This window comes from Phyllobates terribilis, unplaced genomic scaffold (assembly GCF_046119375.1).
Source record: "Phyllobates terribilis strain yellow unplaced genomic scaffold, ASM4611937v1 Scaffold_7__3_contigs__length_470593459, whole genome shotgun sequence".
Taxonomy (NCBI): domain Eukaryota; kingdom Metazoa; phylum Chordata; class Amphibia; order Anura; family Dendrobatidae; genus Phyllobates; species Phyllobates terribilis.
In genome coordinates, this window is record NW_027362767.1 from 394,514,933 (window position 1) to 394,531,981 (window position 17,049).

At 44.0% G+C, this 17,049-nt stretch overlaps 1 protein-coding gene across 1 annotated transcript in view; it reads right to left on the reverse strand.

Moving 5' to 3' along the window:
• Positions 1-3,677: 3,677 nt before the first annotated feature.
• Positions 3,678-17,049, reverse strand: part of LOC141154971 (cytochrome P450 2C20-like) — a 30,673-nt gene continuing 17,301 nt past the window's right edge. Inside the window, exons 5-10 of the mRNA XM_073641552.1 lie at positions 6,965-7,125; positions 6,650-6,826; positions 6,425-6,566; positions 4,983-5,170; positions 4,567-4,708; positions 3,678-3,929 (exon numbers count right to left, since the gene is read on the reverse strand). Coding sequence (XP_073497653.1) covers positions 3,748-3,929; positions 4,567-4,708; positions 4,983-5,170; positions 6,425-6,566; positions 6,650-6,826; positions 6,965-7,125 — 992 coding nt within the window. The 3' untranslated portion in view covers positions 3,678-3,747. The remainder of the gene's footprint in view (positions 3,930-4,566; positions 4,709-4,982; positions 5,171-6,424; positions 6,567-6,649; positions 6,827-6,964; positions 7,126-17,049) is intronic.

Below are 17,049 nucleotides of genomic sequence, written 5' to 3' on the forward strand. Positions count from 1 at the left end.
GTGAAGCACCTGGGGGTTCCAAGTGCTCACTATGCATCTAGATAGGTGCCTTGGGGTGTCTAGTTTCCGAAATGAGGTCACTTGTGGGGGAGCTCCAATGTTTAGGCTCATCAGGGACTCTCCAAACGCGACATGGCATCCGCATCAAGCAAATTTTACAATCAAAAAGTCAAAGGGCGCTCTTTCCCTTCCGAGCCCTGCCGTGCGCCCAAACAGTGGTTTTTCCCCACATATGGGGTATCTGCGTGCCCAGGGGAAATTGCACAACAAATTTTGGGGTCCATTTTTTCTTTGTACCCCTGTGAAAATAAGAAAAATTGGGTCTAAAGTAACATTTTTGTGAAAAAAGTTAAATGTTCATTTTTTTCTTCCACATTCCAAAAATTCCTATGAAGCACCCGAAGGGTTAATAAAGTTCTTGAATGTGGTTTTGAGCACCATGAGGGGTGCAGTTTTTATAATGGTGTCACTTTTGGGTATTTTCTGTCATAAAGACCTCTCAAAGTGACTTCAAATGTGATGTGGTCCCTAAAAAAATGGTTTTGTAAATTTTGTTGGAAAAATGAGAAATCGCTGGTCAACTTTTAACCCTTATAGCTCCCTAACAAAAAAAAATTTTGGTTCCAAAATTGTGGTGATGTAAAGTAAACATGTGGGAAATGTTATTTATTAAGTATTTTGTGTGACATATCTCTCTGATTTAAGGGCATAAAAATTCAAATTTTGAAAATTGCAAAATTTTCAAAATTTTTGCCAAATTTCCATTTTTTCACAAATAAACGCAAGTGATATCGAAGAAATTTTACCAAAATCATGAAGTACAATATGTCACGAAAAAACAATCTCAGAATCAGGGGGATCCATTGAAGTGTTCCAGAGTAATTACCTCATAAAATGACAGTGGTCAGAATTGTAAAAATTGGCCTGGTCATTAACGTGCAAACCACCCTCGGGGGTTAAGGGGTTAAACAGATATATTGGTGTCTGACCAGTCAGGGAGACACTATTACAATTTTTTTTATGGCATTTGACCCGTGGAACTGCAAAACCACAGTTATATTTTTCTGGCCTACACCAGACTCTTTTAAACAGATATATTGGTGTCTGAACAGTCACAGACACACTCAATTTTTTTTTGGAGGGGGGGGGGAATACGAAAAGGTTAATAAGACGCGTATTTGGACAGTCTGACTGAGGAAAAAAAAAATACAGGATTTAGATGAAAAAAAATAAAATTTTCCTGGCCCCTGAGACCGGGGGATAAGTCTAGCAATTTGACCAACAGGAGCACACGGGACTGTAATGCAGCGTTTGATGGTATAACCACTGCGTCTCCTATACAGCCTGCCTGCCTGATATCTGGGATGGATATTAGTCCTGAGAAGGACTGTTTGTTTGATTTGGCAGTCTTTAGAGACCCTACACTAACTATTTCAGAGTATAAATCTCTCCTTACTCAGCAGCACTGACCCTACACTGGCTGATCCGGAGTGACTGTGTCCAAAATGGCGGCGCCCGGTTTTAAATACTCGAGGTGACGCTGTGCAGCCAGCCAATCACTGTAATGGCCACAAACAACATGGCTGCAGCATTACAGTGACTGGCTGGCAATCCCTGCATGTTCATTGGCTCTGTAAAGAGCGCCAAACGTTCAGGGCGGAGTCCCGAGCTCCCGCCCGAGTAACCCGGAAATGCTCGGTACTCGCCAAACATCCCGAGTCGTGAGATGCTCGGGTGAGTACCGAGCAGTGTCAAGCATGCTCGCTCAGCACCAATTATTACTAATTATTACTAATTATTATTAGTTCTACCTTCGTCTCATCAGACCAGAGAATCTTATTTCTCATAGTCTGGGAGTCCTTCATGTGTTTTTGAGCAAGCTCTATGTGGGCTTTCATATGTCATGCACTGAGGAGAGGCTTCGGTCAGGCTGCTCTGCCATAAAGGCCCGACTGGTGGAGGACTGTAGTGATAGTTTACTTTGTGAAACTTTCTCCCTTCTCCCTACTGCATCTCTTGAGCTCAGCCATCTTGATCTTGGGGTTCTTCATTACCTCTCTCATCAAGGCTTTTCTCCCACGATTGCTCAGATAGGCTGGACGGCCAGGTCTAGGAAGACTTATGATGGTCCCAAACTTCTTCCATTTAAGGTTTATGGAGGCCACTGTGCTCTTAGGAACCTTGAGTAATGCAGAAATTCTTTTGTAACCTTGGCCAGATCTGTGTCTTGCCACATTTCTGTCTCTGAGCTCCTTGGGCAGTTCCTTTGAGCACATGATTCTCATTTGGTCTGACATGCACTGTGAGCTGTGAGGTCTTATATAGACAGGTGTGTGCCTTTCCAAATCAAGTCCTATCAGTTTAATTAAACACAGATGGACTTTAATGAATGAGTAGAATCATCTCAAGGAGGATCACAAGGAAATGGACAGCATGTGACTTATATATGAGAGTTGGAGAAAAGGGTCTGAATACTTATGACCATGTGATATTTCAGTTTTTCTTTTCGATTAAATTTGCAAAAATTTCTACATTTCTGTTTTTTTCAGTCAAGATGGGGTGCAGAGTGTACTTTAATGAGAAAAAAAATGAACTTTTTAGAATTTACCAAATGGCTGCAATGAAACAAAGATTGAGAAATGTAATGGGGTCTGAATACTTTCTATACCCACGCTATGAATTGGCCAAATTATGTGCCAAGTAATTTTTTTTTTCCCTATTTTCTAGAGCAGTAATGGAATTCAAATTTCATATATTTCATGTTTGCATGCTATAGCGCTACTTTATTTGTTAGTTATGTATGGAGAAGACTGCTCTTACTATGCACCTGTACACACCAGTTTTCTGCTTGGAAGTGACGGTCAGTTTTTTGTATAAATCCTGGAACCATGACCTGATACAGCTGAGAACCTGATGTACAAGATGTGAGTGTATGTTGCATACATTAAATAAAATTCTTTATAAATATACATGAACACTGACCTGGATAAAATAGTCCTAATCATACCCTTGGGCTTTTATCTAATTGTCCATGCAAAGAAGACAGAAGTGAAGCGAATATTCACCCCCAATATGGAGTTTATAATTGGATAGTGCGGTTGGGTCCATCAGTTTTGTTACATCGCTCACCAACAAATATATTATTTTGTCCTTATATCAGCAGACTTATTAAAGTTATGCCTAAGCTTCAGGTTGAACAGAAACACATTATAAAAGGTCAGGTATGGCCTCAACTGTACCTCTATATTCCTCCAATTCTTTACAGAGATTTTTAACAAAATCCAAGAGAAAAACATTTTCTGTCAGATTCCATAGGTATGGAGGTATCCTCCCATAGAGAAAATACTTATAAACGAGGACTTCTGTTAGGCCATGTTCTCATGTTCAGTATTTGGTCAGTATTTTCATAAGTACTGAAAAATTCTCTGTGTATCACTGTTGAGTTCTCCTAGGTGTGTATGAATCACAGAGCATTTAAATATGTGGGGACCTGCAAAATTCAATAAATTTGTTTTGAAGTCGATCCCCTGCAGATCAGTCCGCTAATCTGTGTGGCTGCCATGTGCCGTTAATCTGTGTTGGATTTCAATGAGATCACACACCAATGGGTCATACGGTAAACTTTTAACATCCAGTAGGTTTTTCATGAAAAAAAATATCCTTTTAAAACAAACATCTTTTAATCTTAATTTATTACAATGGTTAATGGAAAAGCAAATAAGGAAAGGTTTACTAGAAACACGTCTGTCATCTGGGGGTCACATACATCTGGTAGGTTCTTGGTAGTAGTCCATTTTTATTTGGTTGTGGGGTGATTTCAATATTTTCGGGATCTACTACTGATTTTAGGTTAAATCTTTGTAATATAGTAGTCAGAAAGAGAAATATTTCCATCCGTGCCAGACCCTCTCCAATGCAACTTCTTTTGCCTGTGAGAAGGGGATACATAAAAGATAAATAGCCAATCTGACATTTATTTATACATACTTTAAAGGCCTGAACCTTGCAGCGATAATTTGCATTAGAAAGTGTAATACTCCTGATAGCTTAATACCTAGTGTGAAGAAAAATTTTCACCTTGTGATACTTGCCCCAATTGCTGCTCCAGCTCCAAGGCTTTGATGATTAAAGGGGATCTATCAGGGCAAGATGATTTGTTAAACTAAGCAATTGTCATGTAGGGCAGTTTTACTCAAGAATAAATATACTTTTCTCCCCTAAATTCATTGGACTTGTGCCAAAAAAAGACTTATAAAGTGTTATGCAAATTAGGCTCTCGTTGCTTTACCCAGAGTTTGTTTGCCCAACTCTAACCCATGCCCACTTGATTGATAGTGCTGGTGTCACTTGAGTGAGCACTGTCTTGAGTGAGCACTGCTGAAATCCTGCACATAAGAGCTGTCAATCACAGACAACCTACAGTACTTTGACCACCACCATGATACTCTCTTCTCATTGAACTATTTGATCATTCCAGACAGTCAATATCATTGTGATGATGAAACTGGGGAAGCATAGAAAAACAAATGGATTATCCACTTGTGTAACAGTAATCATAAACATTACCTAATGAGAAAGGAACAAAAGCTTCGTTCTTCCGGAAGCTGCCATCATCATTCAGAAAGTTTGTGGGATCAAAATTTTCTGGGTTCTTAAAACATTTGTGATCTTTCAATACAGATGTTAACATAGGGAAGACTAGGATGTCCTGCAAACATGGATAACAAAACATGAATTTTGCATCCCAAATAAAAGAACAATTGTCAACACCAGGATCGTATAGGGTTTCCTTTCACATGATGTTCTTGTTCATTTTACTGTCAATTTGTCAGCCTATGGTTCATGGTTTTCTTACTTTGACCTTCATAAAACATTTTTCTTTGGATGTAAGTCAGACCCATGGACAAAATAAAATAAACGTTGCTAGAAAATGCCACACATCCCACACCCCACATTGTGCTCGCAGTTCTCTTGCTTCTGACCTTGGGAATGTGGTATCCTCGAAATGTTGTGTCCTCAACTGTTGACCGTACCAGTCCCAATGGTATGATGTCCGCAAACCTCAGAGTTTCATGTATAACAGCATCAGTGTAAGGCATCTGGACTCGATCTTCTACAGAAGGACATTGATTCTGGCCAATCACGTGATCCATCTCCTCATGAATCATACCTTTATGGGCACATATTAAAATTCATGGTTTAAAGGGTTAACCAAGATTTAAAAATTTTCAGAACCTATTATTGTCATGATATATTACCGTGAAACATTGTAGGATTATACTGTAGAGAACTTAGGAAATACCCAGAAATTATGAAATACACCACCCAGTCTTCCATTGTGCCGCAGTCAACAAGTACTAAACAGTTTCTGTTGATTTGAGGGTTCAACGACCATTCTCCATGGCATGGCATATGGCAATTATCGCATATGGCAATTGAATACAATATCTACCGTACTTGGATTTCAGAATATCTATGTTAACAGCATTATCATCCAAGATGATTCAGATGAAGTTAAAATAAAATTCCCTCAGTTATTCTACAAATGGAGGCTTGAATTAAAGTTCAACTAAAATAGTTTTCTGTTTGTAGAAATGAGAGATTATTGGAAAAGCTAAGGCTCAAAGTTTGGGACTTTAAGGAAATAATTTAAGACCTATATTTTTACTATAGTTTTTTAATACACATGAGTTTAATTAATTAAAATCCTAATTGTTTCAAGGGTCCCTCACTTAAGAGTAAATTGATCATAAAGTGTCACCCTGCTGGAACCTGTAGCTGTTTATGGAAGGGAGACCCTGCAGTGAGTGCTTAATTTTTGTTTGGCTCCACCACAAAGAAAATGTGCCCATTCCAATCAATGGATAGTCCAATGACAGGGTGCTCTGTTGCCGAATCATCACTTCTGATCAGAACCGGCGAGGGAGCACATTGTCACTGTGCACTGACAAGTACAGTGCATGGTGACAAGATCCTACTGAGCATAAGTCAAAATTGACAACCAAAGCATGATCACTAGAGCAGGGACCAGCCTAGCCTCTTTAAAAATTGTCACTAATAATGGTTTAATGCTTAGAGGGGGCTCCCTGATGATGAGTCATTTGAGTATCCCAACATGTACTGAATGAAGCATCATCAAAGAGGAAGTAGTAGGAAACAAAAATAAAGCAGTTTGAATAGTGTGGGAAGGATAGGGATTTTTTTAAATTAAAGATATTAGAAAAAAGATTAAACTATCACATTAAATATATAGAGACATAGCAGTAAAACTAAGTTTCAGACCATTCATTTAATGCTGGACATGACAGGTCTTAAAGGGTATGAGACTCTCTTATTAAGACCTACCTTCTCCCCTCCATAAAATTAGTGATATTCACAAAAGCTTTAACAAACCTCTGTTAAGATACTAAGATGAAGTGCTTACCTTCGACTTCTGGGTATTTGAGGAGATAAAGTAAACCATATCTCAAGACTGTACTTGTTGTATCTGTGCCACCAAAAAAGAGGTCCATGACTGTGCCAAATAAATTATCAGAGTGGAATTCAGTTTGCGGATTGTTCTTCTCCTGCAAGGTCATAGAGTATTTGTAATTATCAGTCGGTTGGCATTGTGATTGGTCATTTTTTTAAATAAAATGAAATATATCACCTCCTCCATCTTTATTAGGAAGCAGTCAATGAAATCCCGAGGACAATTTGGGTCAAGTGTCGCTTTGTGACTTTCCAAGGACTCAAAGACGAAGGCTCTCAGTTTCTCAATATGTGTGAATACCTTTTGGTGGGGCCCGGGGACATATCTGAAAGTCTTGGGGAAGAGATTTAGAAGCTAAAAAAAAGGGGGAATACAGGAGGGTCAGTAAGTTTATTTTGAATAGCTACCATTTTTGATGTTAGATATTTTGCAATTGTTTGCTACGGTAGAGCAAAGAGATGGTACCAAGAGTGTTGTCAAATATTAACTTACCATTCCCCAAGAGGAAGACATAAGAAGAAGCACTTCTTTTAGTAAGGAAATAAGTGTCTTAAATTTGACATCTTCATAGTCAAAACGTTCTCCAAACACAATGGAGCAGATAACATTGGAGACAGCCAAGGTCAGCATGTGTGTTGGGTCAAAGGGGGTGCCTGCAAGGAGATGTCCATATGTGTTGAATCAATGACCCTAGGAATGGAGATGTTTTCCTCCTTACCTTCACTTTTGGTTTGACATATACTGAGATATGTTACACAAGATAACCAGAATTAAGAAAAACAAATATCAAGGTACTCTGTCATGAATGCTTTATGTATCACCATCCAGAGATGGTGATGTGGAGTGCAGCATGTCAAGTATTTTTTTAGCATGCTACAATATTGTGTTAAACTTCCTGATATAGGAGGTACATTAACCTTATATTTTGGGTCCCGGTCTTTGTTGCAACCACTTAAATGCTGCTGTTAAACTTTGAAATTATCACAATAATGAGGCAGACGGACTCATTGTGTATTCATCTGGCCTCTGCTGGTGGTGTCCATCTTTAGGACTCCAGTTCAAAACCCTTACCATGGCACACAAGTCATCCACAATCTGTCTTCTCCATACATCTGTGTCCTAGTCTCCAGGTACTTACCTGCACACAGACTCCGATCATCACAAGATCGCTACTCACCTCTTATCTCCTCTTCCCACAATCGCATTCAAGATTTCTCCCGTACATCCCCCGTACTCTGGAATGCTCTACCTCAACACATCAGACTGTCGCCTACCGTGGATATCTTCAAAAAGAAGCTGATGACCCACCTCTTCCAACAAGTCTACAACCTGCAGTAACCACCACTCCATCATACCGCTGCACGACCAGCTCTACCCCAACCTACTGTATCCTCGCCCATCCCTTGTAGATTGTGATCCCTCACGGGCAGGGTCCTCTCTCCTCCTGTACCAGTCGCTGACTAGTATTTTTAAAAATTATTGTAATTGCTTGTGCAATTTGGGCTCACACCCTTCCGCCTCAAATAAACTCGAGCAAAATCTGAGCTCCTAAATCTAAATGTCTCTATGTCTCTCATCCATTTCTGCCCGGTGTAGATTCCAAAACAGTGTCATTTGGGCTTGTGTGTTCTGTTCTATCACCTTTGGGGGTTCTGCTAATGGTGCCCACAATCTATTCAAATAAAATCAAAATCTACATTTCAAAAGCCAAACTCACTCCTTTCTGAGCCCTGCTATGTGCCCAAATAGTAGTGTAAAACTACATATTGTAGAAAGTGCATAATAAACTGTAAATATGAAAAATTTGGGGTTGAGACAATATTTTAGTGGAACAACATAATTTTTACATTTTTTCATTCAGTTTTGCGTTAATTTTTGTGAGGGCCCTGAAGGGATAGCAAATGTCCTGACAGCAGTTTTGAATAATTTAATGGGATGATAATTCTAAAATTGTATCACTTCTGGGAGTTTCCCAATATACAGTGGGGAAAATAAGTATTTGATACACTGCCGATTTTGCAAGCCTTCCCGCCTACAAAGAATGGAGAGGTCTGCAATTTTTATCCTATGTACACATTGTATGATTTTTAAAAAATTGCATTGTATTTTATTGCATGAAATAAGTATTTGATCACCTACCAACCAGCAAGAATTCTGGTTCTCATAGATCTGTTAATTTTTCGTTAAGAAGCTCTCCTACTTTGCACTCATTACCTGTATTAATTGAAGCTGTTTGAACTTTTTACCTGTATAAAAGACACCTGTCAACATAATCAATCACAATCCTACCTCTCCATCATGGCCAAGACCAAAGAGATGTGCAAGGACACCAGGGACAAAATTGTAGACCTGCACAAGGCTGGGATGGGCTAAAGGAGTCAGACAATAGGCAAGCAGCTTGGTGAGAAGGCAACAACTGTTGGCACAATTATTAGAAAATAGAAGAAACACAAGATGACTGTCAATCTTCCTCGGTCTGGGGCTCCATGCAAGATATCTCGCCTCGTCGGATATTAATGATTCTGAGGTAGGTCAGGAATTAACCTAGAAATACATGGGAGGACCTGGTCAATGACCTGAAGAGAGCTTAGACCACAGTCTCAATCATTACCGTTAGCAACACACTACACCATCATGGATTAAAATCCTGCAGGGCATACAATGCCACCGTGCTCACACCAGCCCATTTTCAGGCCCGTTTGAAGTTTGCCAATGACCATCTGGATGATCCAAAGGAGCATGGGAGAAGGTCATGTGGTCAGATGAGATCAAAATAGAACTTTTTGGTATCAACTCCACTCGCCGTGTTTGGAGCAAGAAGAAGGATGGATACAACCCCAAAAACAAAGTCCAATTCGTGAAGCATGGTGGTGAATCATAATACTTTGTGGTGCCTTTCTTCAAAGGTGAGATGACAACTTCACCGTATTGAAGGGAGGATGGATGGAGTCATGTTTTGGGAGATTTTGACCAACAACCTGCTTCCTCCATTAAGAGCATTGAAGATGGGTCTTAGCTGGGTCTTACAGCATGACAATGACAAAAATCTCACATCCAGATCAACTATGGGTACATCCCCACGATAAGGAACCAGCATCGTTTTGAAAGCAGAGTATTTTCGCTGCGTCCAAAGCGCTGTGTTCTAATGTCGCTCTTGTTTTGTCAGTACATTTGGATCCACCTTATGTAATGACATTCAATCAATCAAAATCTGCAGCGGAGACATGAGTCTCCACTACAGAAATTGACATGCTACGGCTTGTAAACCAGAACTAGAGAAGAGCGGTGTTCGACTAGAACTGTTCGCCAATCTCAAATTCTAGCTGTTTTGGGCGGTGTTCGAGTTGTTCGACGAACCCGAACGGTTTGCAAAAAATTCGGCTGTTCGAGGTTATGTTCGATAAATGTTCGTGCACCAAAAGCGTGTCCTGCATGTCTGGCGCTATTTAGAGCACTAATCATGCAGGGATTGTCTGCTACTCACTGTAATGCCACAGCCATGGTGGTTGTGGCATTACAGTGATTGAGCAAATCGATGGGAACAGTGCTCACAGTGAAACATGAAAAGCCGGCAATTCAGCAGCGGCATACACCGGTACCCGATAATTTAGAACAGAAAGAATAGAGAATCACACATAGATTTGATAGATAGAAACATGTCAGTCACATATGTATGAAGTACAGTGACAGTGTTGCTTACTGTACTTGTCATTTAGTTTAAAAGATTTATTAAAAAACATAATAGTGTTTTCATGCACCGTCTCTTTAAAAAAGCCTTCCGGCATTTCAGCAGCGGTACCCGACAATTTAGAATAGAAGGAATAGAGAATCACACATAGATTAGATAGATAGAAACATGTCAGTCACATATATATAAAGTACAGTGACAGTGTTGATTACTGTACTTGTCATTTAGTGTTAAAATAAAGGATTTATTTAAAAAAAATTGGCGCCGGGTTCCCCATAATTTTAGGCTCTAGAGGAGGTTAAGCAGATGGCTGGGGCAGATGTTTGAAGCCTGGGAAGGGGGTAATACCCACGGAGCTTTCCAGGCTACTAATATCAGCCCCCAGCTGAATGCCTAGCCTTTACTAGCTATTAAAATGGGGGACCCCCCAAAAAAATTACGTGGGGTCCCCCCTATTTAAATAGCTAGCAAAGGCTAGGCAGACAGCTGGGGGCTGATATTAATAGCCCAGGAAGGGTGCCATGAATATTGGCCCCCTCCCAGGCTAGAAACACCAGCCGTCAGCCGCCCCAGAAATGGCGCATTCATAGGATGCGCCAATTCTGGTACTTAGCCTCGCTCTTCCCACTGCCCTGTAGCGGTGGCAGTGGGGTAATAGGGCTGGAGTTGATGTCAGCTTATAATGCCAGCTGACATCAAGCCCAGGTTAGTAATGGAGAGGCGTCTATAAGACACTCCCATTACTAACCCCATAGTCAAAGTTACAAAAAAACACAAACACCCAGAATAATGTCCTTTAATTGAAATAAAGACACAATTCTTTATTGTTCTAAATTAAACCATACTTACCATCACGCCCATTCCAGCTGAAGCCAACGATCTCTTGCAATAAAAGAAAAATAATTAAGCAACATCATCCTTACCTTTCCATGGTTCCCACGACAGCTTCAGCTCTGCAACATCAAGATGACAGGCTGGACCGCAGCAGAACGCTGCCATCCAGCTTGCCATGCCGCACACACTGAGAAGCGCAGGCATGCTTGCTCTCCTCAGTGTCTCGCTGTGACGGCATCCAGATGAGCCGAGTTCATGTCCAATGAACTCGGCTCACCTCATGCACGTCACTGACAGCGTGGGAAAATTCTCCTGCACTCAGCGCTTCAGCGTGAGAATTCTCCCACGCTGTCAGTGACGTGCATCAGGTGAGTTCATGTCCAATGAACTCAGCTCACGTCATGCACGTCACTGACAGCGTGGGAAAATTATCCTGCACTCAGCGCTTCAGCGTGAGAATTCTCCCACGCTGTCAGTGACGTGCATGAGGTGAGCCGAGTTCATTAGACATGAACTTGGCTCATCTGGATGCCGTCACAGCGAGACACTGAGGAGCGCAAGCATGCCTGCGCTTCTCAGTGTCTGTCGCATGGCAAGCTGGATGGCAGAGTTCTGCTGCGGTCCAGCCTGTCATCTCGATGTAGCAGAGCTGAAGCTGTCGTGGGAACTATGGAAAGGTAAGGATGATGTTGCTTTATTATTTTTCTTTTATTGCAGGAGATAGTTGGCTTCAGCTGGAATGGGCGTAATGGTAAGTATGGTTTAATTTAGAACAATAAAGAACTGTGTGTTTATTTCAATGAAAGGACTTTTTTCTTGGTGTTGTGTTTTTTTTAAATTCTTTACTAGAAATTCATGTTGGTCATGTCTAATATTGGCGTGACCCCATGAATTTCGGGCTTAGGGCCAGCTGATAATACCAAGCTGGCCCTAACCCCTTTATTACCCAGTGAGCCACCGCACCAGGGCCCTGGATGAGTTGGGTACAGCGCCAGTAGTGTAGGAGCAGTCAGGGGAGGGACTCTGGGCATAGGAGGAGCCCATGGTTGCATTGGTACCTGGGCTCGGGTGTCACAGGGAGTATATAAGGTGGGCACCATCTTGAGACAGGGTCGGTTCTGAGAGAGAGTTCAGCCAGAGAGGGCTGACAGGGAGCTGTGGCTCCGGCTGGGCCCAGCTCCAGAGCCAGGCCTGGAGTGAAGGCCTGAGGCAGAGAGAGGAAGGAGAAGAAGGAACAGGAACACCAAGAGAAGCCCAGAGACGCATGAGTAGAGGGAACCCTGAGATCCCACAAGAGAACAAGAACGGGTGAAGGGTTGGCAGAGAAGGGTACCGGATCCCAAGCTGGTGGAGGCAAATCATCCTTAGCCAGGAACCGGAGGTCGTGGTCAAGCTTTGGCACGACCCCTCGCCACATCCACCAGGAAAGCACGCCACATAGGGTCAGGAAAACCGGAGAGAGGTTTTGCCCCATAAGGCCCGAGGAAGCCGGACATAGGTGGGTCCCTGGTGAGGATGGCCAGTAGGAAGGAAGAGAGGGGAGCTCAGGACCACGCTCTGGAACTGCCTGGGAGTTGGCCGAGTCCCGCACCTGGTGGACGCAGCACGGCTCGGGTGGTCACTCTTGGCCGAAGTGACCGGAGCAACACCTGTGAGTAAAAGCCTTGAAACTGCACCACACGTCTCTGAGCTTCCTTGCTGCACCATCACTACCACTATCATCCACTTCTGCTGCCCTGAGGGCATACCCCTCACGTTGGGGGTTATACCATCCACGCTGCACATCCGTACCACCGGCCTCAGCGGACTGTCCTGCAGCGGCGGCTTCATAGCCGCATTCAACGGGTGGCGTAGTCGAACATTCTAACATCTACTGCTAAAGACTGCCGCTCAGTTTGACTCCCTGGGCACGGACCGGGTCACCGCCACGAGACTACTACCCCCATCTGATCCGGCTCCGGGTAAGCCCCCGTGCGCGCGATGCCGCACGACACAGCAGGCCCAGGGGCGCGTCAACTTTGGCGTAGTCGGCAGGATCTCGTGCCCGCAACCACCGGGTACTGCGTGCCTGAAAAAGACTGTTCAAACTTACCAGTGGTGAAGATTCCCGCCATCCGTGGAGGTTTCCCGCCATCCGGCGCCATCTTCTACTTTCTTCCCGCCATCCGCGAAGTTTTCCCGCCATCCGGCGCCATCTTCTGCCTTCTTCCCGCCATCCGTGGAGTTTTCCCGCCATTGGGCGCCATCTTGAAGACGCCGCGCGGGAAGAAGAGGGGCGTGGACTCTGAAAGCGCGCGAGAACTGAAGCTCCGCCTCACATCCGGACATTGCGTAAGGTCCTGGAAGGAGCCCAGCAGACGCCGACGTCACAGGAGCGCGACGGAAGGTCCTCAACCCTGACGATCCACTGCGGAGCCGCGGCCTACGGAAGAGGATCTCCGGAAGGTAGGCCACGGTCCACCAGGGGGGAGGAGGACACCAGGAACGGACAGCAAGATGGCGGACCGGCAGCAGACTAAGTTGCCTAGCATCGGCAGTGCCCCAGTCGTCGCCGGCCCCGACCAGCGCCAGGAGAAGACGCGTGACGCAGGAGCGGTCGCGGGAGCAGGTAAGAGGAGTCTCCCTGTCCCGGACGCTGCCAGCGTCAGCCTGCTCCCGGGCCCCCTGGTGGAGCCGCCGATCCCGGGCGCTGCAGACACCGACCTGCTTCAGACCCCGCCACAAGCCCTGCAGCCGAGCCCTCCAGCCCTGGGCACCGCCACCACCAGCCCAGGCCCAAAGTCTCACCCTCTGACCCCGGGCGTCATCAACAGCGGCCTTCTCCAGACCCTGCCGCAAGGCTTCACCCGGCATGAGTGTGCCGAAGGACCGTACGCCCTTCACGTACACCGGCTAACTGAGGAGGAGTTGCAGTATGAGGAAAGCCAAGAGGACCCGGACGGGTCTGAAGACTACCCTCAGGAGGGAGCACGGAGAGAACACCGCTACTGAAGGGAAGTAGCATAAACAAAGTACTGTATATAGTTACCCGTCAGGGTGTGGAAACTGTTGCTAAATGGAGTGTGGTCCCCGTTGGGACTAGTGTGAAACTGTTTAAAAGAACTGTTTCCTGTGTGCCCCTATCCCTTACCAGGCTGAGGACTGTGAGCAGCCATTCCCCTATCCCCACTGGCCAAGGACTGAGAGCGGCCATACCCTGTAAATAGTTGCGCTTCCTAAAGCGCCCCCTTCTGGTTTTATAAGGAACTGTTTTTTCTATTAGTGACTGTTGCACTTAACCCGGTCACAAGTTGCACCGTGGCCGGAAGAACAAGAACGTTTTATATAAAAGAGTTTTATATTGAAAATTTATACTGCTAAAATGATAATATAAGAAGTTACCCGTAACGTTATATTTTCTGATAATGTTTTTTATAATGTTTTATATGTTAGTGTGTACTTTAAAAATTTTATATGTTTTGTTTTATTCTTTTACAGCCCGAGGACGTGCTGTGGTTTACCAGGGGGGAATGTAGCACCCCGAGGACTCGGCTGCTACAGGGGTATTGCACCTCAGACCAGAGGTGTGGTATTCCACTCCCGGGTAAGGATGGAGGGTGGGACTGAGCTCAGCTTGTTGCATGCACTACACTCATCCCATTTCCGGGGGACAGAACAACGGTACTCCCACCAGATAGATGTGCAGGTACGACAGCGTCTGTCCCTGGCTGGAGTGGGAGGGGGGGAGGAACATCCCAGTAGTGTAGGAGCAGTCAGGGGAGGGACTCTGGGCATAGGAGGAGCCCATGGTTGCATTGTGACCTGGGCTCGGGTGTCACAGGGAGTATATAAGGTGGGCACCATCTTGAGACAGGGTCGGTTCTGAGAGAGAGTTCAGCCAGAGAGGGCTGACAGGGAGCTGTGGCTCCGGCTGGGCCCAGCTCCAGAGCCAGGCCTGGAGTGAAGGCCTGAGGCAGAGAGAGGAAGGAGAAGAAGGAACAGGAACACCAAGAGAAGCCCAGAGACGCATGAGTAGAGGGAACCCTGAGATCCCACAAGAGAACAAGAACGGGTGAAGGGTTGGCAGAGAAGGGTACCGGATCCCAAGCTGGTGGAGGCAAATCATCCTTAGCCAGGAACCGGAGGTCGTGATCAAGCTTTGGCACGACCCCTCGCCACATCCACCAGGAAGGCACGCCACATAGGGTCAGGAAAACCGGAGAGAGGTTTTGCCCCATAAGGCCCGAGGAAGCCGGACATAGGTGGGTCCCTGGTGAGGACGGCCAGTTGGAAGGAAGAGAGGGGAGCTCAGGACCACGCTCTGGAACTGCCTGGGAGTTGGCCGAGTCCCGCACCTGGTGGACGCAGCACGGCTCGGGTGGTCACTCTTGGCCGAAGTGACCGGAGCAACACCTGTGAGTAAAAGCCTTGAAACTGCACCACACGTCTCTGAGCTTCCTTGCTGCACCATCTCTACCACTATCATCCACTTCTGCTGCCCTGAGGCCATACCCCTCCCGTTGGGGGTTATACCATCCACGCTGCACATCCGTACCACCGGCCTCAGCGGACTGTCCTGCAGCGGCGGCTTCATAGCCGCATTCAACGGGTGGCGTAGTCGAACATTCTAACATCTACTGCTAAAGACTGCCGCTCAGTTTGACTCCCTGGGCACGGACCGGGTCACCGCCACGAGACTACTACCCCCATCTGATCCGGCTCCGGGTAAGCCCCCGTGCGCGCGATGCCGCACGACACAGCAGGCCCAGGGGCGCGTCAGAGGAGTGGGCCAAAATCCCTGCTGCACTGAGTGAAAACTTGGTCAAGTACTACAGGAAATGTCTGACCTCTGTAATTGCAAACCAAGCATTCTGTACCAAATATTAAGTTCTGTTTTTCTATTGTATCAAATTCTTATTTCATGCAATAAAGTGCAATTTAATTATTTAAAAATCATAAAATGTGATTTTCTGTTTTTTATTTTTAGATTCTGTTTTTCACAGGTGAAGTGTACCTATGATAAAAATTACGGACCTCTTCATTCTTTGTAGGTGAGAAAACTTACGCTGCCAATTTTGCATCAAATCATTATTTTCCTCATTATTCAGGCCCCTAAAAACTGAATAGTTCCATAAAATTAGGATTTCTAAATTTCCTTACAAAAAAAAAAGTTGTTGGTAACCTTATCTCTTAACATCCTTTCTAATAAATTTCTAATACAAAAAAATTGCAAAAAGTTAAAAATGATGCTAACATAAGCAAAATGTTATTTAGAAATTTTTTTTTGGTGTGACGAGACAACCAAGTTCAAGGCTATAAAGATTGCATGGTTCAAATCTGCAACTTCAATTTCTTGTGTTAAATATGCGTTTTATTTGCGGATTTTCCCCTTTCCTAATTTGACTTGAATGAGATAAGGAAAATCCTCAGGTAAAAAAGGCATCAGAAACATACTAAAAACACAAGCAATCCGCACATGACTTTATCAGTAAAGTTTTATTAAAGCTAAGAAACAGGAATAATCCAAAAATTGAAACATGATATACCAAACTGAGACAAAAACCATGTCAAAAACCGCAGCAAAAAAAATGCATGTAAAAAACGTACACAAAAAAAGCAATGAACAAAATGCAAGTAACCTAATTTAACTGCAGAAGATCTACAACTTCAAAAAGTCACCAAATACTCATCGTGGGAAATGTAGCTTAAGAAATTAAAAAAAAAAATCAACATATTTGGTAATGCTGCATCAATAAAAGTTCAATCTAAATATAAAACTATTGTATGGTAAATCCCTTAAAGTGAAAAAAAAATTAAAACACCAGTATTACTATATTTTAATTGCATGCCCTCAAAAAATATAGTGAAAAGCCATCAAAAATGTACAGTATAAATCTTAACATGGTACCAATAGAACATTCCCACTAATAGGAGCTCTATGGAACGCTCGCTCCATCTGCAACAAACTTTCCTACATTCACAATCTCTTCATCACTAACAAGCTTTCCTTCCTCGGCATCACTGAAACCTGGCTCACCCCCTCCGACACAGCCTCTCCTGCTGCACTTTCGTATGG